Below are 22,477 nucleotides of genomic sequence, written 5' to 3' on the forward strand. Positions count from 1 at the left end.
CTTCCTGAAAGACTGGGATACATGGTAGGTGCTACAGTGCCTCCTGCAGGACTGAGATACATGGTAGGTGCTACAGTACCTCCTGCAGGACTGAGATACATGGTAGGTGCTACAGTACCTCCCGCAGGACTGGGATACATGGTAGGTGCTACAGTACCTCCTGCAGGACTGAGATACATGGTAGGTGCTACAGTACCTCCTGTAGGACTGAGATACATGGTAGGTGCTACAGTACCTCCTGCAGGACTGAGATACATGGTAGGTGCTATAGTACCTCCCGCAGGACTGGGATATATGGTAGGTGCTACAGTGCCTCCTGCAGGACTGAGATACATGGTAGGTGCTACAGTACCTCCTGCAGGACTGAGATACATGGTAGGTGCTACAGTACCTCCTGCAGGACTGGGATACATGGTAGGTGCTACAGTACCTCCTGCAAGACTGGGGTACATGGTAGGTGCTACAGTACTTCCTGCAAGACTGGGATACATGGTAGGTGCTACAGTTCCTCCTGCAAGACTGGGATACATGGTAGGTGCTACAGTGCCTCCTGCAGAACTGGGATACATTGTAGGTGCTACAGTACCTCCTGCAGGACTGGGATACAGGTAGGTGCTACAGTACCTCCTGCAGGACTGGGATACATGGTAGGTGCTACAGTACCTCTTGCAGAACTGGGATACATGGTAGGTGCTACAGTACCTCCTGCAGGACTGAGATACATTCTAGGTGCTACAGTGCCTCCTGCAGGACTGGGATACATGGAAGGTGCTACATTAACTCCTGCAGGACTGGGATACATGGTAGGTGCTACAGTACCTCCTGCAAGACTGGGATACATGGTAGGTGCTACAGTACCTCCTGCAGGACTGGGATACATGGTAGGTGCTACAGTACCTCCTGCAGGACTGGGATACATGGTAGGTGCTACAGTACCTCCTGCAGGACTGGGATACATGGTAGGTGCTACAGTACCTCCTGCAGGACTGGGATACATGGTAGGTGCTACAGTACCTCCTGCAGAACTGGGATACATGGTAGGTGCTACAGTACCTCCTGCAGGACTGGGATGCATGGTAGGTGCTACAGTACTTCCTGCAAGACTGGGATACATGGTAGGTGCTACAGTACCTCCTGCAGGACTGGGATACATGGTAGGTGCTACAGTACCTCCTGCAGGACTGGGATACATGGTAGGTGCTACAGTACCTCCTGCAGGACTGGGATACATGGTAGGTACTACGGTACTTCCTGCAGGACTGGGATACATGGTAGGTGCTACAGTACCTCCTGCAGGACTGGGATACATGGTAGGTACTACGGTACTTCCTGCAGGACTGGGATACATGGTAGGTGCTACAGTACCTCCTGCAGGACTGGGATACATGGTAGGTGCTACAGTACTTCCTGCAGGACTGGGATACATGGTAGGTGCTACAGTACCTCCTGCAGGACTGGGATACATGGTAGGTACTACGGTACTTCCTGCAGGACTGGGATACATGGTAGGTGCTACAGTACCTACTGCAGGACTGGGATGCATGGTAGGTGCTACAGTACCTCCTGCAGGACTGGGATACATGGTAGGTACTACGGTACTTCCTGCAGGACTGGGATACATGGTAGGTACTACGGTACTTCCTGCAGGACTGGGATACATGGTAGGTGCTACGGTACTTCCTGCAGGACTGGGATACATGGTAGGTGCTACGGTACTTCCTGCAGGACTGGGATACATGGTAGGTGCTACAGTACCTCCTGCAGGACTGGGATACATGGTAGGTGCTACAGTACTTCCTGCAGGACTGGGATACATGGTAGGTGCTACGGTACTTCCTGCAGGACTGGGATACATGGTAGGTGCTACAGTACCTCCTGCAGGACTGGGATACATGGTAGGTACTACGGTACTTCCTGCAGGACTGGGATACATGGTAGGTGCTACGGTACTTCCTGCAGGACTGGGATACGTGACATAAGCAATTTGTTCTTCCTATACCGGTACGCTTGAGAACACTGCTTTCGTTTTTCCTCCACTGTTATTCATGATCATGCTATGTTTACGTGTTTATGGAAAGTGAACAGGGGAGCCCAAAGACATCACAATTTTCTATGAATGTTATGATTGTTTTATACAAATTCTAAAAACGAAGTGGTTTATGAGTGGTAGTAATTATTGATGCAACCGTGTATGGTAAACTCTCAGTATACTTATAATCACCATATTTCGTTGTTCAGGGTTTACACAACTTGAGTAGACCATTTACCTTGCCAGCGCCACTATAATAGCAACGCTCCAGGCAAACATTGAGTGTAACAACAAGGCTCTTCCGCTGGACGCTGTGGATCTGGTACCCTCGGGGGAAAATGCCTCGCGTCTGCCTCGCTCTTGCTGAGCCAAGTGGTCGTGTTCAGGATACGCATCATCCCGCGGATGCTCAGAGTTCAGATCAGGATTTTCGCGGGTCAGGATAGCCCAGACGTCCTTCAGGATGGTTAGGTGCGTCTGGTTGGTCGCTGCCAGGTTAGTAAGGGCTGTTGTTTGGAGTCGTGTCGAGTTGTAGGTCGTCATCGGCTGTTCTGTGAAGGATATGACTTTGTGCCCGGTTGTCCTTGACTCGTCTTGAGAATATGCAACGACAACTGGTCGAGGGGCACTGCCTGAGGTAGACAGTGTCGGTCCGTGTTGACTAGAGCGACTATCCAGAGGCGGCAAACTCACTGTTGTGCGGCGGCGGCTTAAGGGACGTCGCTGAATTGAAAATTGGGCTAGGTGTGGCACCTGAGCAGGCACAGGTGGTGGATGGTCACCACGGAAAGGACCAACCTTAGGACGGCTGATGATAGAGGCTGATGTAAGGCGGCGAGCGGAGGCTAACTGTGGCGGCGTTGGCAGCGTGTCGGACGAGAGAGGTCGTCCATCTGAGGTGAACACCTGGGTCGATGCAGCAGCAGATAGTTCCTCACCATCATCATGTTCTACAGGAAAGTTGACCAGCACTGGTTTCAGAATTCCAGGTCCCACGAGTTGTGGAACAGGGACGGTGTGGTCGTCAGGGAGGGGCACAAGGGCTGTTACTCGTCGTTTGGGCATTTTATGAAACTTCCGCATTTGCTTAGGCCACCCAATGCGGTCCACATTCCCTGACGGCCTCACCGGTATATTTGGCCATCTTGGACCATTACGAGTAACACTAGGGGGTCGTTTAATGGGTCTGTTAAGATTTAGTGGTTGGTTAGAAGCTGCCCCTCCGAGTCGTGGCCTTATTGGCACCATTGGTACTGGTACAAGGAGAGGGGGAGGGTCAAGGCTCTCGCTGAACGTTAAGGAAGTGTGGAGGACAGGATTAGGGACGTTAGTTGCGCGTTTTCTTTCTTTTGGTCTCACATTAAGGTCTTCGTCACTTGATTCGTCTGTGTCATGAAACCTTATGTTTCTATGAGCAAATCTTACAAAGCCAGATGTTCGTGGTCCGGCGGGCCGTAGTGGCAAAGATTGGGAAGGTGGATGAGGCCCACGGAAGGGCATGACGTCAAAAGATGACACTTCAAAAGCCAGCACAGGACCACCATTTTCTTTTTTGATTGGACGGAAATCAGATTCGTAGACTACAGAATCCGGGTCAAAACCGAAGTTGTGGCTTAGAGTATTAGTTGGACTCGTAGTCTGTGGTGAGTGTGTGGTGGGTTGAGATGCTGGAACTCGACTGGCTTGGGATGGACCTTTGCGACTTGGCTGCCGTCTCTCTGGTTTTAACACCGGTGAAGGATGCCCAGGAAACAGAGACACTGAAGGTGCAGTTATAATTTCAGACTCACGGAAAGATGGTTGTCCTGACGGATACGACTCGTGCACTGGGACAGGTTGTCTGGTATTTATGGTGGGTGTGAAAGGAGTAGCAGTTCTGGCATGTTCTACCACTCCAGTAACCTCTGACCGTCTGGTAGGTGTTGGTTGTGTAATAGGATTCGGTTTAGGTGAAGTAAGCTGCCTGGAGGGAGTGAGTCCGTATGGCGTTACCTGCTTTATAGTTGTTAGTTTATCAAACGTCGGACGCGTGGACGGTGGTGCCACCTCATGCGGCACCGACAATCTGATAGTTGTTGGTATGTGTGACGAGGGCTGCCTGCCGGCCGTTGCTGATTTTGTCGATACACTCCAATGGCTGGCGGTGGACCTTGTAGAAGTTACGCGTAATTCTGATGTGTTTTTCAGATCTCGTTTTGGTTCTAGTAAAGATTCCTCCAAGACTGTGTTAGTTGTGTTCCTGAGTGGTGTCGAGAAGTCGAAAAAACCAGAGGAAGTTTGGGAGGATGTTGGTAGTCTGGTTGGTACAGCAACCGAAGGAAAGCTGAATCGTGGTTGGGTAGTGACCCTGGGGGTGAAAGGTTCCAAGGAGGTTACAGTGTGGTTGGTTATCATGGTTGTCCCTGGATTCAGTGGGTACTGATTACGGAGTGGCCTGATAGCATGGTCTTCATCGTCTTGGCCAAGCTTGGAAATCTCTAGGTTTCCTGTTTGCGGCACTAGAAATTCCTCAGGTACCTCTCTTGGTAGATGTCCAAAGTTTGCACTACCAAGGTTTGCAAAGGCAGTGGCATTGACAACACTTGAGCTTTTGAGATTGGGCAGCTTTGGAAAAGTGAACCCAGGTGCTCCGAGTGGCACTTGTGGCGAGGAATTCGATCTTGGTGGCGCAGGCATCAGGATGGGCCTCTGGACTGTTTGTTCGATGGCCTTAGGGTTCATGTCAAAGGGAAAGTTGGGGAAGTCAGCAGCGAAGTCACGTGGTAAGTTCGGTAACGAAAAGTCTCCAGGAAACCTTTGCTCCGCTGGTCCGGTCTGTGGTCTGGCGCGAGGCGGCACAGGTCGGCGAGGAGGCTTGCCAGCTCCTCTTCCTGGAATGCTGTTAGTATGGCTGACGGAGATATGGGAAGTCTCGGGATGATGGGTCCTCCTGAGCGGCATTTCTTGCCACACATAGTCATAGTCATAGTAGTCATAGTCTGGAAATAGCAAGAGGTCAGCCACATGTCTGGTAGTTCAGGTTACTATGGTCTTAATGCTTCTAGTTCATGTTAGTCAATTTTTGATAGCCGAAGAATCAACGCAAAAAACCTCTTACTCTAATCTCTTGAATTTATTTAGTTCTTGTATGGCCAAGATATCTATCTTCCAATACAGGTGAAGTCTTACCTGAGGGATCCCAAGGATTCAGCCGAGCCCAGGATGGTCAGGATATGAACTTATGTATAACCACAAGTTACCAGAGAACATACGATAGGGAACTGAAGACTTTAAACAAGACAGCAAATCAAGATTATGACAGTTTGATAAAGTGTAAAGAGTTGAAGTGTAGACAGTGTCTGTCTTCCGCCCCACATAAGGATTTGCCAGGTTAGGACCACCAAATACAGATGTTTATTGCTACATTAATATTCCCACGAGTACGACTTGGGTACTAGTAGTGTACTGCAGGTATGAAAAAATCTTTACATCCTTATCAACATGTTTACATTTCATGTTAAAGCAAAGTCTCATGAATATAGCCGAAGGAATTACAATGAAGGTAAAACATCATCTTCACTTGTGTAATGCTTCACCTGACGACCACACGTGTGTTCGGAGTACCTATTCCATGCAAACAGCTTAAGCTTCTCCATACAGTCATACCGGCTCCTTGGAGATATTTCCAAATAACCTGGCTGAAATAAACGGACGCTGGGTTACTCACTTGTGGTAATGAAGTGGAGGATTGACAGTGTAGCCCAGGCAGAGAGCATGTGAAGTGCACCTGACTGAGAAGATATCAAGAAGGATCTGTCCTTCACCAAATCTAATAGTAACGGTAGAGTTAGCAGCGTCACTGGATGACCTACCTCGTCCAGCTGAAGAGAAAGTTGACACTGGACTACCCAGGTATCAGGCTGCAGCTACACTAGTCTCTCGCACATGTCGAGGTCACGACTTCCTATAGTGGCCCATGGGTCACTTCGGAGGAGGTAAAGTCCAAGGTCAAGTAGAGTCAGCTGCATAGTCAAATCCAAATATCCAGATGTACTAAATTATGTAAGTCTGGTCACTATCAAGTCACAATATGAAGAAGAGATAACGTCAACTTTAGACAAGCATAACTGAAGTCGTCAGGTCATGATAAGATCACGTGTCAGGTCATGTTTATCATAGCAAGGATTAGGGAAATTCAATGAAACATTACTCACTAAGTTCAGTCATACCGCTTGGAACCATTAAGAACTGGCTTGGGCACAGCACGTCAGGTGGCTTGGCCACAGGAAGTCATGTGGCTTGGCCACAACAGGTCAGGTGTCTTGGCCACAGGAAGTCAGGTGCAGCGACTAAGAACCTAATCATTTAGTTGGGTGAGGAAGATCTTCAGCGAGAGCCATACATATATCCTGATAAGGGTCCGGGGAGGCAGGATTATGATTTTCAATTGCTATTTCTGTACTTAAAGTCTTAATACCAATGGTTTACATTTTGATTCGTATGTGTATTTTAGTCGCCAACAGCAGGAAGCAGGCCGAAGGATCGGGCCTTTGTGGGTTAGTTGTACTGCAAACCCTGCTAGGCACGGCGGCAAGTGTTGCCCTGCTCGCTACATTACATATGTACATTGCCTTGGATCAGGATGCATTATTCTATTTTAACTCTTTAAGAGCTTCTGGGGAGATATGTTAACGAACGTTGGTGGATGTATTAAGTTCCCTGTAGTATTATGCTGGTCCTAGGTCAGACTGGACGGGACCTTACCCATTATTTAGTTTGCTTGGATCTTCAGGTTCAGGCAATGCTTCCTCCAGGGACCTTGTGAAGGAGTTAAGAGCTGGGATGAAGGTAGGAACAGTGTTACAATTGACCACTTGACCAGGCTTGAACATTGGTGACGCGAGGATACAGCGCGTGGTTACCAGGAAGAGTTAGTAAGGCAAGCCAGCGTGATGATGCTCGCTAGCAGTCAAGTCTTTACTAGAGGAAGCAGGCAAGGGATTGTGTTGGTGGTGTGGTGATGGTGGTGTGGCGATTGTGGTGGTGTGGTCTGGTTGGTGTGGTGATTATGGTGGTGGCCTGGATAATGATGATAATGGTGTGGTGGTGGCCAGGATGATGGTGGTGGTGGTGGGAGGGGGCCTGGATAATGATGGTGGTGGTGATTGGGGCCTGGATGACGGTGGTGTTGGGAGCTCGGATGTTGATTGTGATAGGGGCCTGGACGACGGTGGTGGGGAGAGGGCCTGGATGATGATGGTGGTGGTGGTGGGGGTCTGGTTGGCAGCAGGTCAGTAGCGAGGGACAATGAAACACAAGCGTTGGTAGGGTTGGCTACCACCCTGGATTATCTTAACACAACAAGGGTACGCCAAGAAGAGTTATATAAACATTAAGGAAAACCAGACAATCAATACATGTATATAAAAGACATGGAAGGGAAAATCTACCACAAACGAAGCAAATACGACTAAATACAAATGACCCTAATTCAGGCTTGTGTAAAGTTTTTCTCTGCAATAAAGAAGGCCAGTGTTTATATCCAGATAGGGTTGAGGACGGTAATCTTTCGTGAGAATGTACATTTATACATAGTGAACTATATCAACTTCAGCAGTCTTCACTCTCATACACATGTAGAAATGTATAGATTTTGAAATGAAATATTTTCCAAGATGCGACTCGTCCCGTGGGCACTAGACTCAATTCCTGGAAATATGCCGGCTAGGACTGTATCTAGCCTCATATTTGGTGGTGGGTAGCATCCTGCGCTCACTCTTTGCGAACACCTTTGTGGGATTTGCGGCAACAGCTTGTGTAACGGGTCTGCCCTCGGCCAATCTAAAACCGGCAAAAGGATGACGAAATCGAATACCCTCTACCAAAGTACTCGTAGCTCACATTTCGCAGGCGACGGGAGTCGACCCAAAACAGTTTTTCGAGAGGTGGGAAAGACTGTGCTGAGAGAACTAGGAGAGATTGCTGGCGGGACGATGTCTCGCACAGAAAAGGTTTTCAAAGATGTACATTTCTCTCCTGCGAGTTTGTTCCCCCTACCATGACGGTATAACATATGGAAAATGTGGTTTGGAGAAAAACCCTCACATAAGATTAAAGTTAAGGAAATACATTATTGGTGAACCAAACGAGTTCTGGAACCAATTCTGCAGAGGAAGAGAGCCTGTGAATCACACGAGTAAATCCACAACGTCTAACCCTAAGTTGCCTTTTGACCAAGATGCAAGAATGTTAATTTTTTTTTTTCCAAGATAAAGCATAACCGACGCTGTTCCAGCAGAGCCCAGGTCGTGCTTATGGTCACTTTGAACTTGAACTACCAGGTCGGTGTGCCAATAAAGGTCAAAACCCTCCTCCTACTGAAATATATGGGTTGTGTGAAGCTGCCACCCGCCGATCACTCAATTCTAATATTACCATAAACAAAAGTTGTAACAATAAGTCATCCAACTGAATCCTTTCCAAACTACCTCGGTTAAAGATATATATACACAGGAAAGGGAATAAATTCTAGAGGACAGCAGATGAGGTAAGGCGAGGACAGACCCGTGTGATAATACCTACCGCTGGTCGTTGAATAACATTACCGGAAAGACATTTACAAGAATAACTGGTTCTACCAGCTAACCAGACAACTGATTTCTAATATCACCGAAAAAAAAGTTATGAAACAATAGGAACTATAAGTAAACAGACTAGTTATGAAACTATGGTAAGTAGAAGTAAATAGACTAGTTATGAAACAATGGTAAGTAGAAGTAAACAGACTAGTTATGAAACTAAGGGAACTAGAAGTAAACAGACTAGTTATGAAACTATGGTAACGAAGTAAACAGACTAATTATGAAACTACCGACAGCCGGGTTTACTTACATTATTGCTATAACGGGAACAAACTGGACTCGTTAATTTCCTGGGAACAATTTACAGATCATCATGTAATATGACCATTTAAGTTAAATGACGCAACGATATTAGAAAAATAATCACAATTACAACCTAGATATATCTTGCAAGATATGTTTTAAGTACATCTTACAAGATAATGCGTATATTTAAGTACATCAGTATATTTAGAAACGGATGAAACGAAAGGAATGGATAGAGGCATGAAATGTCGGCTATAATGCAGAATCCACGCGGCTACTTCGCTTGCGCTAGGAACCCTGAAATTCTGAGCTTCGAGTAAGTGGTAGGTGGTATCGTCAGCCTAATGATTGGACGAGGGCGGATCAGAGACGAGTAATGGCTTGCAATACCATCGAGCTGTTTTCCTACCTCCAAGACGGTATACTCCCAGAGAATGAGTCAAGGGCTTGTGGAACAAAATTCAGAGGAAAGAAAATAGTAATAAAAGACAGAACTTCAAGAGCAGTAACTTGCATAATCATGGTCACCAATACGTGTATATATATATATATATATATATATATATATATATATATATATATATATATATATATATATATATATATATTCCTATGAGTCCACGGGGAAAATGAAACTCAGGAATATCTTTATGGTCGAGAGTGAGTGCAATTAAGAGAACCAGACAATAATATACCAACGGCCACTGGGCGGGGACGGTCAGATGTCAAGAGACAGGTAAAGCGATTAAGGCACAGATCACACTCGAAACCCCACATTAGGTTAACCTGATTTCGTGACTTGAAAGTTGAGGCTGTCGAGGGTGGCCTGTGCCTTAATCTTTTTACCTGTCTGGACTCACGTCTCTGCCCCGCCCAGTGGTGGTCGCCATGTTATATTCTGATTCTCTCTCTCTACACACAGTCTTGACAACACACACACACACACACACACACACATATATATATATATATATATATATATATATATATATATATATATATTCATCAAAGCGTCAAAAAACCATATACGTTTGATAAGTGTTTGATCGCTGACCAAAAATTCAGTTACTAAAATTAACGATAAACATGAGGCAGTAAAAATCTGAGTTTTACGTTTTGTGAGGCAGTTGCCAAGCTGGACCTACTAGGTCTCTTTGCTTACAGGAGAACTAGATATTCATGTGATGACTGAGCATCCTTCTCGTTAGACTTCTCTGGGACCTTCACATTTGACTGTCAGCAGGGTAACAGTCCACACCATCCCTGCAACTGGGTGGAAACCAATATTGAACGGTTTTAATTAGATTACCAGAAGAAATCCGCAAAAGTGGATAGAATGCGGGCATTTTACGAGAATATATTTCCTGCAAGTGACTGCAATTTCTCTCTATTCCCTTACAACAATAGCGAGATTATGAAATGGATACGTCATTCATTCTACTTAGCAGTCTACCGCCGGGCAATCTAGTATCTAGAGAAGGGCTGGTGAGGGCCTGGTACAACCAACTCTCACCGGATCAATGAAAGGAAATGTTGTCGTCTTAGCACAACCCTGGCCCACCTCAGGACAACCCTCCATCTTCTCGTCAACCATCACGTCTGAACTGAATCTACGGTAGCAGTTTCATCATTTTCAGTTTTCCTCGGTCATACATGAATATGAGGTTCTCCTGAACCCTTATAATAACTGATACTTCATCTCCAAGCCTATCATCATAACATTTACAGCTTAATACTCATGTGGCTTCAGGTTCTTGGAAAAACTTTAGGTAAATAATAATCAAAATTTTTGTGTCACATGAGAGCCGACATGGACGTAATGTGAGGCGGGTGGTGTTCGTTCTGTGCCCCAGACTAACACTGCTCTGCTCAGGCAGTAGAGTGGCGCTCAAGCGGTGGCTGCATCAGGGTAGCACGTTCTCCAGGTTAAGGCAACGTGACCTACTATGCGGCGGTCGCATAACCTTAGGGTAGATGAGGAGTTTACTGAAAAGGCGTACCTGGGGCGGCGCCACCCTGGGCCACCACAGTCGTGTCCACTGACCCCGCCACGGCCAGGCCGTCAGCCAAGTCACAGGTATCCAATACGTGGATCTTCCAGCCAAGGAAGCGGTGGGTGTAGCACTGAAATGATAACCAATATTAAAAACTCGTGATCTCCCACCTTCCAAAACGGAAGGAAACTGACGTTAGTTATAATCTGGCATTAAAACGAGTGAGTGGCGAGACTGAAGGACCCACTGTCACATACTATGTGGCAAACTTTGCTCTTCAGCAGCAGCATACATGATCACTAGTGGCACAGATATTATGGACTGAATATTTCGGTTCTGGATGGCATACCTGATAGTAGACTGTATCTGGCGTAGACGAATCAGGAGTCCATTGTAGGATGCCGGGTTGTCCTTCTTGGCAGTCCAGCTGCAGGGTCCTCTGGTAGGCACCGAAAGAGCTGAAGGCATTGGCAGATTGGTTGGGGTCCTCTGACCATTCGCATAGACGTCCGAAGGCAGTTGGTACCGGCCGGCCGTCACGATCCTGACCCACTCCAGCGAACACTCTGATGCGCTGGTTAGACAAGACAGACATTCTTGTATAAGACCGGCAACAACAACAGAAGATTTAACAAGTTCCAGATATCCGCAACTTTATGATCAAGTGAACATTTCTTGGTGTTTACCATGAAAGATGAACATTCGAGTGCCTGATGACCTACGTGGCAGGTTTTCCTATGCTTAACTCCACTGCCGCCCGGGTCACCCACCCGTCTCTTGCCTTTACAGGTCACCCTAGGAAAACTCTCTATTGCCCAGATCCTGCAGCAGTGTGTCATTATATCCTGCATGTATGATGTATATAGTATACATGCAGTTGTCCTCATCCTTCACGTGTGATCTCATATGCAGATGTATACCTTAAACTCCTACACCAGAAGACCCACATAATGTACAGAGATTTGACAAATATGTGTTTACTAATCTTGCACACGCTTTCAATTAAATTGCAGGTTCACGAAGAAGCCAGGAAGAAAGATTGATAAGTTATTTACCGACTCCCCAACCTACGCAAGACAACTTACAGATCGCTCAGCGGGCGTCTTGAACTCGTAGCCTCCCTCAGGGTCGTCGCTTATATAGAAGGGGTGATAGCGGGCCGGATGCTCGGGGTCGTAGCCGCCCTCCACCACGAACGTGTAGGTCTTGCCTCGCACCACGTATATCTCCGGAATCAGCAGACCGTTCACATACCACGAGATGCCCCAGCCCACGTGACCTGTCGACACGCACAACTGCCTTCTAAGTATGCTACGTATGCCAAGCATGGTGCCAAAGATTTGCTAAGCATGCTATTGAGGCAAGACATATATGTCTTATACCAACACAACGCGACACTTCTCAATCACGACACTAAAATAAGAACTGAAAAATTTAAATGAATATATCAACAAATCTAACGTTTTACAGTAACCCTTCAGTTACCCACCCCATGTGACCACCTCCCTTTCAGTCAACCACATTATGTCCTTTATCCTTTAGTCACCTACATCATATGACCACTACCCCTTCATTCACCCATGCCAGGTAATAACTACCCTTCAGTTACCCGCACCATGTGACCACTACCCCTTTAGTCACTTCCTACATGTCATTACTACTCCATCAGTCACCAATTACGTGTCATCACTACCCCATCAATCCTCTACATGTAACCACTACCCCATCAGTCACACTACCCCATCAGTCACCAACACTGCGACCTCCGATCCTTTAATCACCCATTCATTAATCCTTGTCACCACATGTGACCACTAACCCTTCACTTACTCCAGATTCTATGACCACTATAACCCTTCAGTCACCTACAACATGTGACCACTATAACCCTTCAGTCACTCACATGTGACCACTATAACCCTTCAGTCACTCACATGTGACCACTATAACCCTTCAGTCATGCAAAACATCCTCCCTGGAGGACAAGGGCACCGTAGGTAGGTAGCATAAGGAAGCGTAGTATTCCACTGTTGGTGTTCGGGCGTGTCTCATACCATCTTATATAAGAGTCATTCCTATCATTAACAACCTCCTCTTACCTTACTTGGCATCAAGAGGGAAGGGTACTGTAATATACACACACACGTTCTATATTCAAACTTTTCAGATGTGAATCTCTTTCCCAGACTAACCGGATAAAGATATTAGAGCAGAATGCTTATTCATTTACATTTTCCGAAAGAAATATCAGTCATTTTTTTCCTAGCAACTTTTTTGCCGGCTGATGTGCCTGAGGTAGTAGTGGGTGAAGTTCTACTTTATTTATATTTCTTAGTCATTATGGATGACTAACTTATGTCATTATTACAACACCAGTACTGAACTCTGTCACACAATACCAGGCCTCTTCTTGTACCTCCTTCCTATATTCTCTCGTATGCCAATAGTGACTACACCTCACCGGTAATGGCAGTACATCCTACGACACCTCACCGGTAATGGCAGTACATCCTACTACACCTCACCAGTAATGGCAGTACACCTTGCTACACCTCACCAGTAATGGCAGTACACCTTACTACACCTCACTAGTAATGGCAGTACACCTTACTACACCTCACCAGTAATGGCGTTATAACCACTCTCGCCTCCAGTGGGTCCAATCTGAGCATAGAAGACGCCGTCGTCTGGCTCGTGGCAGGGGACGGGCGGGATGTACCAGGCATTGTTGGTGGGTGGGACAGGGGGCGGGTTGGCGGGGCCTGTGTGCGGGGCGTGCTGGCCCGTGCCGCTCTCCTCCTCTGGTAGTGGACAGTTCCAGCGTGGGATGCGTCCGAAGTCAATCAACACATCACCTGTCAAGGGAGTGATGCATTCTGTAATTTGTTTCATAGATTTTCACTTACTTTCTTTACGTCTGACAAGTCATAAGTAGGCTGACGTGATGGCAAAGTATTGTTAGGCTTAGAAGTAATAATGAATGTTAACAGATCGTGTCTTATGATAACCTGTGGACTGCATCATGGGTCAGCACTCCCTGAAATTACCTTTTGATGCCTAATCATAAACCTCAAAACCCAGAGATGAATTTCAAGGAATGGGTTTAAGATACAGAACTTGAAATAAAAAGTATCTATACGAAATGTGATGTAATATTTCAGTTTATTGATAAAGGTTCATTCTACAGACAAGTAGAGGTTAGGGAATCCCATGGTATACCAGCCAAAGGACCTTCCTACCTCCCCACTGCAGCAGAGGACCTTCCTACCTCCCCACTGCAGCAGAGGACCTTCCTACCTCCCCACTGCAGCAGAGGACCTTCCTACCTCCTCACTACAGCAAGGAAACGTTCTACCTACCAACAGGAACAGAGGACATGCCTACCTCTCCAGTGGAATCGAAGATCTACTTACCATCCCACTTGAGAGGATTTAACTATCTCTCTCCTTAAGCAGAGGGCCTGCTTACCTCCCCACTGTAGCGGAGAACCTTCCTTACTCCCTACTGGAGAAGAGGACCTGCCTTCCTCTCCAATGGAGCTACTTAGCTCCCCACAGAGGACCTTCCTACTTCCCCACAGGAACGAAGGACCTATCTACCTTCCCACTGGAACAGCGGTCCTACTTACCTACCCACTGGTGCAAAGATCGTACCTAACTCCCCACTATAGCAGTGGACCTATCTATCTACCCAATGGAAGAGAAGACATACCTCCCCACTGGGACAGATAAGCTATATACCTCCCCACTCTAGTAGAGGACCTGTCTACTTCCCCATTGGACGAGAGGAGCTTCTTATCTCCCCACTGGAACAGAGGACCTGCTTACTCTCCAACTGGAGCTGAAGACCTACCTTCGTCCTCACTGGTGCAGATATGCTACCTCCCTGTTGGAGCAGAGGATCTACCTACCTACCCAGTGGAGTAGAGGCTATATTTACCTTTCTAATGGAGTAGGCGATTTACCTACGTACCCACAGGAAAAGAGAATTTACCTACTCCTCCACTGGAACATAGTATTTACCTACTTCTCCAAAAGAACAAAATATTTATCGATCTCCCTACGAAAGCAGTAGACGTAGCTGCTACTAGAGCAGAGGAGCTACAGTGCCACTCCAGTAGATGACTCGTAGATCCACTTCGCGAGAAGAACTATGGCCTGGCTTAGTAAGGTAAGTAGGGCCCCACTGCAGTAAAACAATCATGGTTCCATTAGGGTAAAGAGCCTATGGCCTCATGAAAGATCATGACCTGTAACCCCTCAAGGTAAAGGACTGATGGATGCAATTTTACCTTATTCGCCCATTTGAGGTAAAGGGCCCATGACCCCACTGAGGTAAAGAACAAATGGCCACACTAAAGGGATCTAAGGCTCCACTGAGGTAAAGTATGAAAGGCCCTACTAGTTAAGGATAACAAAAGTCCCAGTAAAACAGAGAACCTTTTTGACGGAGCCTGTGGTAGGATGGATCGCCCTGAGAGTTGATTGGTCCCACCGCCCAGATGACGGCCTGGGACCCGTTGGTGAAAATAGTAGTGTCAGCGTGGTCAACGGCCCGCAGGGGGCGCTGGAAGGTCAACATAGTGAAGTTGTTGATGAGCGCTGCGTTCAGCAGGCGCACGTTGTTACCATTTCCCTGTAACAACAAAGAAGAATTTCTTACAAACTCTTTATTTGCATAAACATGGAAACATGTGCCAACCACATCATGAACAAAATTGTACGTTTCTCGTAACTGACATAAAACATGGCACTCACAAGTAGATTATAGAAAATATGGTAGGAATTGTTAATACATAATCCACTCAGAATCAGCTTATCCTGCCTGCCACCACCATCACCCTAACCCTCTATCCTGTCACTACGTCCACCAACATTCTCAGCCTGTCACTACGTCCACCAACATTCTCAGCCTGTCACTACGTCCACCAACATTCTCAGCCTGTCACTACGTCCGCCACCATTCTCAGCCTGTCACTACGTCCGCCACCATTCTCAGCCTTCTCAAACTTTCTCAGCCCACCGTCACCTCTCTCAGCACTGAACTACTTAAGTCTTCTTCCTCACTCGACAAACTAATCATCCCTCATAGCTCAACCAAGTGACAGCTCCCTCAAAGTTGACCTACCGACACGTTCCCTCAACTCTGCCAACCACAGCTCCTTCCAATAACCATAAGCCTTTAGAATAGCGGCACACACCCGCCTAACACCGTCTAACCCCTGCACACGTCTAAGTATCCACACGTTCAACTTCCACATCCTTGTAATTCCCCACAACATACTTCTAATCCCCCACACCCGTGTAATCCCTGAGCACATCATGTGTACACGTGTGAGACTAGGTCAGCACATGTAGCGCGATGATTAATGTGGGTACTAACTTTTTGACCTGACATACTGACCTTATTCAACCAGGTGACATTATATCATGTATCTAACATGCCCTTACTATCTTGACCAGGTATGAAATGCTGACATGACTAAATGACCTGACCAAACGTAATCTACTGACCTAATTTGACTTTCTGATAACGTGCTCACCTAAGGTAATGTTCTTACATAACGATGATGTAAACAGGAGTGACCTACCCAACAGACATGTTACAGTTTTCTTAATGATAGTGACCTAATGACCTCACCCGCTGACCTAATATGTGGCATCGAACGTTCTGATCCACCGGCTGACCTGACGTTATGATGTACTCACTGTTATCTTGGTATCGGGACACGCCCCGCGGCCTCCCTGGCACTGCGCCTTATCCGTGAGGTAGTAGTCTTGAGCCACGCCTCGGCCGGTCGTCTGGTCCAGCCATGCTATCACCACATCCCCGTTAACCATGACAGACCTGCTTGATGTCCCTGACGTCCCGAATGCCATGTACTGTCTGTCCTCTGTCAGAAGACACGGTGGCGTCACTACCAAGATAGAGAGGACAAGATGGATGGTGTTGTATACCGGAGTACATGTTATGAACCTGAGGAGTTAGTGGTGGGTAGAAATCACTTGTACATTCAAGATGGGTTAGGAAGGCAGGCACCCCATCACACAGTCCCTGCCAACCCCAGCCTACAAGAACAACAACACAACCTTCTAAACTTGACAAGTTATTTGTGTGGAGGATAGATGATAACCCGTTATGTCTGATGCTCACCGCAGGAGGCACGTCATGTGTGACACATATCACAGGTCATGTCATGGATGACTTACACCACAGATACACAAGTCAATAATAATACATAACACTTTATTGCATTTAGGCTGCCAATCTGATGAAAATACACAGCTGACGAATTAGCTACTACAGAACTAGGAGGTCTTCATAGTTACTATTTGATTAGTCATACAAGCTTAAGATTAGGGTCAGCTACATATTTGCCACACTTTGGAGTGTCATACTATGTATATATGGTCGAGTGCATCTACTTACGTAACCAGTGTGGCTCTAATCGGAGGCAGGATGTTATCGTGCCTGACGACAGGACAACGCTCATGTGCACCACCACATTGTTATGGTGGTCGTAGTCTACTACCACTCAAGGTGGTGTGGTGGTCGTAGTCTACTACCACTCAAGGTGGTGTGGTGGTCGTAGTCTACTACCACTCAAGGTGGTGTGGTGGTCGTAGTCTACTACCACTCAAGGTGGTGTGGTGGTCGTAGTCTACCACCCAATGTGGTTCATTTTGTGCTTAAGGCCACTAAAACAGGAGACATTGTTGTTGATATTGATGCCAAAGGTGGAGTCATGTAAATGCCACACCACAGGTGTCACGTTATGAATAACGCACACCATAGGTGTCACGTTCTTTAACTGATGCGTCTCATTAGCTGGAGAGAGTTATATCGTCTGTGAATCATCCAAGATCCTTTGTAAAAGTGACTTGCTCCCACAGGGTATGTGCAAGCTGGCTGTGTGTTACGGGGTAGGCAGTAGTGTGACCTCATCTCTTGAATAGTCTCGAGTCTAGTGTGCAGAGGTCAGGCCGGGCGTGTGCAGAGGTCAGGCCGGGCGTGTGCAGTGTGTGACTCAAGCGTGATCGAGGATGGAAGACGCTGTCTGCTGCAGGCAGGCCCGACTCAGCTGGGATGTTGGTAGCCAGATTGTCTGGCCGGCAGCACACGCTGGATACTTACCCGCCGGCAGCTACGACTGTCAGTAGACACTATCATGATATAGTCTGGTGATATATCCTGAACAACTGACCGAAATAGATTATTAATATTCAAGGGAATTCCTTACCTCTGCAGGGAACAGAAATGTCTTGTATTATCACTCTGCAGAACGTGAGAATATAACCTCACACATCCAGACCCGTGCTGCCTCGGGGTTCTACACTTGGCCAGGTATATGTACATATATAATCCAAAACATCAGTAGAACTGGTATGATGAACAACGTCAACACACCTATGATCATAGTTATGCTGAAGGTGATGAGGTGCAAACGTTGATTACATTTGATATTTGGATGAACTGCGTCGCGTTGTGGAACAGTAAGTCTAGTCAGTGTGCCGAGTGTATACTTGCCTCACAGGCGTAATGCACGCACATATGTATGGTCGTAAAACAGTAGGGTTCCCCTTCGTATTGTTTGGCCCCTTCCTTACATCTTTTACTCAAACATACAGTCTTCTGGACAGCTCAGACCTCATTTGCTCAAAGGCCTTGTGGTGGACAGAGCCGAAAAATTCGGCAGAGATGACTGTTGGACGCTGATCCTGGGGGTGCGACCTGTCTTCCCATTTCCTCCTACACCTAAGACCCATTATATTACTCGGACCTATAGCGGGTCAGACATGACTACACACTCGCTAAGGCGGGTTACCTATGGCATACTGGCTTCTCAGGTCACTCTGATATACCGACAATGATATTACTAAACCACGATTCTCTGGTTTAAGATTGTACATACCAGCGAAAAAAGCTCAGTTATGTATCAGAATATTCTGTGTTAACGCACGGAGTAGACGTAATAAATTATCATAGTAAGAAACTATTAGATTCGAAGAAAATTATGACAATTGGTATTGCTGAATCTTGACTGGATATTAACAATGGAGATTTCCTCGCCCATTACGTCATCTCCGACTACATTATGATTAGCACTAACACAGTAGGCGACGACGGTGTCTTGTTAAAGTTTATCTAAATCCTGAGCACAGAAGAAGGCGAACGATAGTTGTAGATTTCTACGTATGTAGGGCTGTCGAATTTATGTTCAGGGAAATTAACTTCACAAGTCACTGGTACATCCGTCCCTTGATAACGTGTCCTGTTTTGTCACCCTACTTGACAAAAGACAGACATAGAATAGAGAGGATCCAGAAGCGAGCTACCAAGATGATTCCTGGACTGACAAACAAATCTGATGACAGCTCATTAAACAACTTAAATCTATTTAGTTTAGAAAGGGAAGGTTAATGGGTGATCTGATGTGGGCATTTAAATTATCAAAAGCTTCCATAATCTCGATCTAACGACTTGCATAAGGACTAATTCGTCTGATGTCACTCGTAGTAATGGTTACAAACTCGTGAACAAAATTCTTACATCGAATGAGGCAAAACATTTTCTTCAATTGGACTGTTGATATATAGAATGATATACCAGATAGACTGGTTGAAAGTTGTTATCTTTTAAGAACAGACGATAAATATTTCGCTTGACAACCATGACTGACATTATTTGAGCTTCCTTAACCACATAAAACATTTGTTTTCCCGTTTTTAATATGTACGTATTTCTCCTGTTGCTGTATACGCTGGTGAATGATCTCTTCCACTATCAGAACCTCGGTAAGACCCAATCTGCTGCCATTTGAATTTCTTTGTTTTCCTTTGTAAGATAATTATGTTTGGTTAAGCTGGCCGGCTGTCTATCAAACATGGATCGATGTCCGGTGGCACTATACACCAGACCATTCGCCATAACTTCACATACATCACGATGATTTAACCTTAACCTTCAATCCGGCCCAATAACGGCGTCATCAGACCTCAGCCAGGCCAACCTTTCTTACTGTCTAATACTTCTTCGAGTCTCCTGGCAGTAATTCTCTCCTCTCTCTCTCTCTCTCCCCGGCCCTATGCAGGTTGGTCATGATAATATCTGGTTCTTGTGACAAGAGCTTCATATAAAACAATACAACACTTAAGAGAAATGTTACCTTCATCATCATAATATGAAATCCTGGCGAAGGTGTCAAGTATGACGCTCAAGCTTTAGGGTAATATCGTTTTCACTCTCATACTTGAAGGCAAACATTACATCCACAAACGACATCAACTGCAACCACGACTTGTCATCCTAACTTAATCCACCAGCATAACATAATAATAAAAGCATCACGGATCATTTGTTACACTTGTTCCCTCTCATTGGCGTCCACAACGTACCATCTAGGCAGCTCTTCCGTACCACTTGTGCTACACGTACCATCTGGACGGCTCTTGTTTACCAAAGGTTCAGAACCAGTAATCTAACGTTTACAGACCGAGTGAAACACTACTTACCGACCCTACCGAGCAAACCGAGGCGGTATTTACCAACTCTACCAACTGACAACACTAAGGCAGTACTTACCAATCCTACCGACCAGCTGCATCACGATGCTCTCTCCGGCCACGGCCCAGCGCACCTCCAGGGCAAGGGCGTCCCACAAGACCTCACAGTTCAGTTTGGTCTGCAACACACCAGACAGTCAGACACACACACAGGTACCATTTCCTGCTGACCTTTATATGTGGAGTATGGTAATCTGATCATTATATAAGTGAAGATAATAATGCAATGGGTTTGAAAGTAAAGTTCTAGAAGGACACAGTGTGGCTGATCAAAATATGTCGGTATTATTCTAACGTGATATCACTACCAATAATGATGTTATCACTACCAATTATGATGATATCTACCAGTAATGATAACATGATACCAGTAATGATAACATCAATCAGTATTATTATCGGTTGTATGATAGTATGTACGTATGAAGAAGCTAAAAAGGTGTTGAAATAGTGTGGACATTTGGAGAGGCTAAGCGAGAAAAAGATGAGCGTGAGGGTATACATGTGGAGGGAACAATGAAAAGAGGGGCATCAAGGAAGGGACGGAAGGATGGAGTATAAAATTATTTGAAAGTCTGGGGCCTAAACATGCTGGAGGGTGTGAAGGGTGCAAGGGATAGAGCGAACTGGAACGATGCGCTTTACAGTGGACAACATGCTGTCTGTCAGTGGGCTGAACCAGGCCATGAGGCGGTCGGGGTAAATTACGGATATGTCTGCGAGACGTCATTATAGACAGGGGGCTCTGGTTTGTAGAGTCCCCTCTCTATGATCAAGTTGCCAGACTTTTTCGTGGTTTATCCCCGATCGCTTCTGCCTTGGTTCAGCACATTACTGGTAGACCAGGTGGTGTTATGGGAACAGTGACCTATGTACCAGGTACATGGGCCCCTTTGTCCGATATATACGTGTCTGGAAAATTCATGATATCAAGAGAGGTTGCGAGCCACTTTGTAATTTCCTGGCGGTACCTCGCAAATGCAGACAACAGCAAACACGTATGAAAGAATACAAGAGACAAAAACCCGTCATCACAACTTAGTACGGCTTCCCATCCTCTGCTGCTGCACACTCTCCTTCTAGCGTCTGGAAGGAGAAAAAGGAACCAATAACATACATACGTGGGTGTATATATATATATATATATATATATATATATATATATATATATATATATATATATATATACATATATATATTCTGGAGTTCATTTAGTCGATTCCTGAAAGACTACAATTTTGTTTAACTGGCTTCTGAAAGTATTCGTATCACCAATGTGGTGTCATGATAACTAGTTCAATATGCTTTGTATGGATGTGCAAAGAAATATTCCCCAAGTTATTACATTTTTTACCCTTTATTCCATTTGTCTCAAGTCTTTTCTTTTATTCTAGAATATTCCGCGATTCACGTTGTCTAATCTTCAAAATCCTGAAAAGTTACAAGATCACGCAAAGTGCGTGCTTCTTAAGAGGAAAAACATGTAACATTGTGAGCCACTCTTACTTAGTACGTCTCATATGTAACATTGTGAGCCACTCTTACTTAGTACATCTCATATGTAACATTGTGAGCCACTCTTACTTGGTACGTCTCATATGTAACATTGTGAGCCACTTTTACTTAGTACATCTCATATGTAACATTGTGAGCCACTTTTACTTAGTACGTCTCATATGTAACATTGTGAGCCACTTTTACTTAGTACATCTCATATGTAACATTGTGAGCCACTTTTACTTAGTACATCTCATATGTAACATTGTGAGCCACTTTTACTTAGTACATCTCATATGTAACATTGTGAGCCACTCTTACTTAGTACATCTCATATGTAACATTGTGAGCCACTCTTACTTAGCATGTCTCGTATGTAACATTGTGAGCCACTCTTACTTAGCATGTCTCGTATGTAACATTGTGAGCCACTCTTACTTAGCATGTCTCGTATGTAACATTGTGAGCCACTCTTACTTAGCATGTCTCGTATGTAACATTGTGAGCCACTCTTACTTAGCATGTCTC

General features: G+C 45.7%; 1 protein-coding gene across 2 annotated transcripts in view; it reads right to left on the reverse strand.

Moving 5' to 3' along the window:
* Nucleotides 1-1,923: 1,923 nt before the first annotated feature.
* Nucleotides 1,924-22,477, reverse strand: part of LOC139760761 (protein Skeletor, isoforms B/C-like) — an 84,805-nt gene continuing 64,251 nt past the window's right edge. Inside the window, exons 7-14 of one of the 2 annotated variants that reach the window (XM_071684314.1) lie at nucleotides 20,472-20,571; nucleotides 16,598-16,782; nucleotides 15,329-15,524; nucleotides 13,511-13,744; nucleotides 11,975-12,168; nucleotides 11,239-11,463; nucleotides 10,896-11,019; nucleotides 1,924-5,007 (exon numbers count right to left, since the gene is read on the reverse strand). In XM_071684314.1, coding sequence (XP_071540415.1) covers nucleotides 2,264-5,007; nucleotides 10,896-11,019; nucleotides 11,239-11,463; nucleotides 11,975-12,168; nucleotides 13,511-13,744; nucleotides 15,329-15,524; nucleotides 16,598-16,782; nucleotides 20,472-20,571 — 4,002 coding nt within the window. In that variant the 3' untranslated portion in view covers nucleotides 1,924-2,263. The remainder of the gene's footprint in view (nucleotides 5,008-10,895; nucleotides 11,020-11,238; nucleotides 11,464-11,974; nucleotides 12,169-13,510; nucleotides 13,745-15,328; nucleotides 15,525-16,597; nucleotides 16,783-20,471; nucleotides 20,572-22,477) is intronic. The other variant, XM_071684313.1, reaches the window with a different exon arrangement.

This window comes from Panulirus ornatus, chromosome 38 (genome assembly GCF_036320965.1).
Source record: "Panulirus ornatus isolate Po-2019 chromosome 38, ASM3632096v1, whole genome shotgun sequence".
In the NCBI taxonomy this organism is placed as follows: Eukaryota; Metazoa; Arthropoda; class Malacostraca; order Decapoda; family Palinuridae; genus Panulirus; species Panulirus ornatus.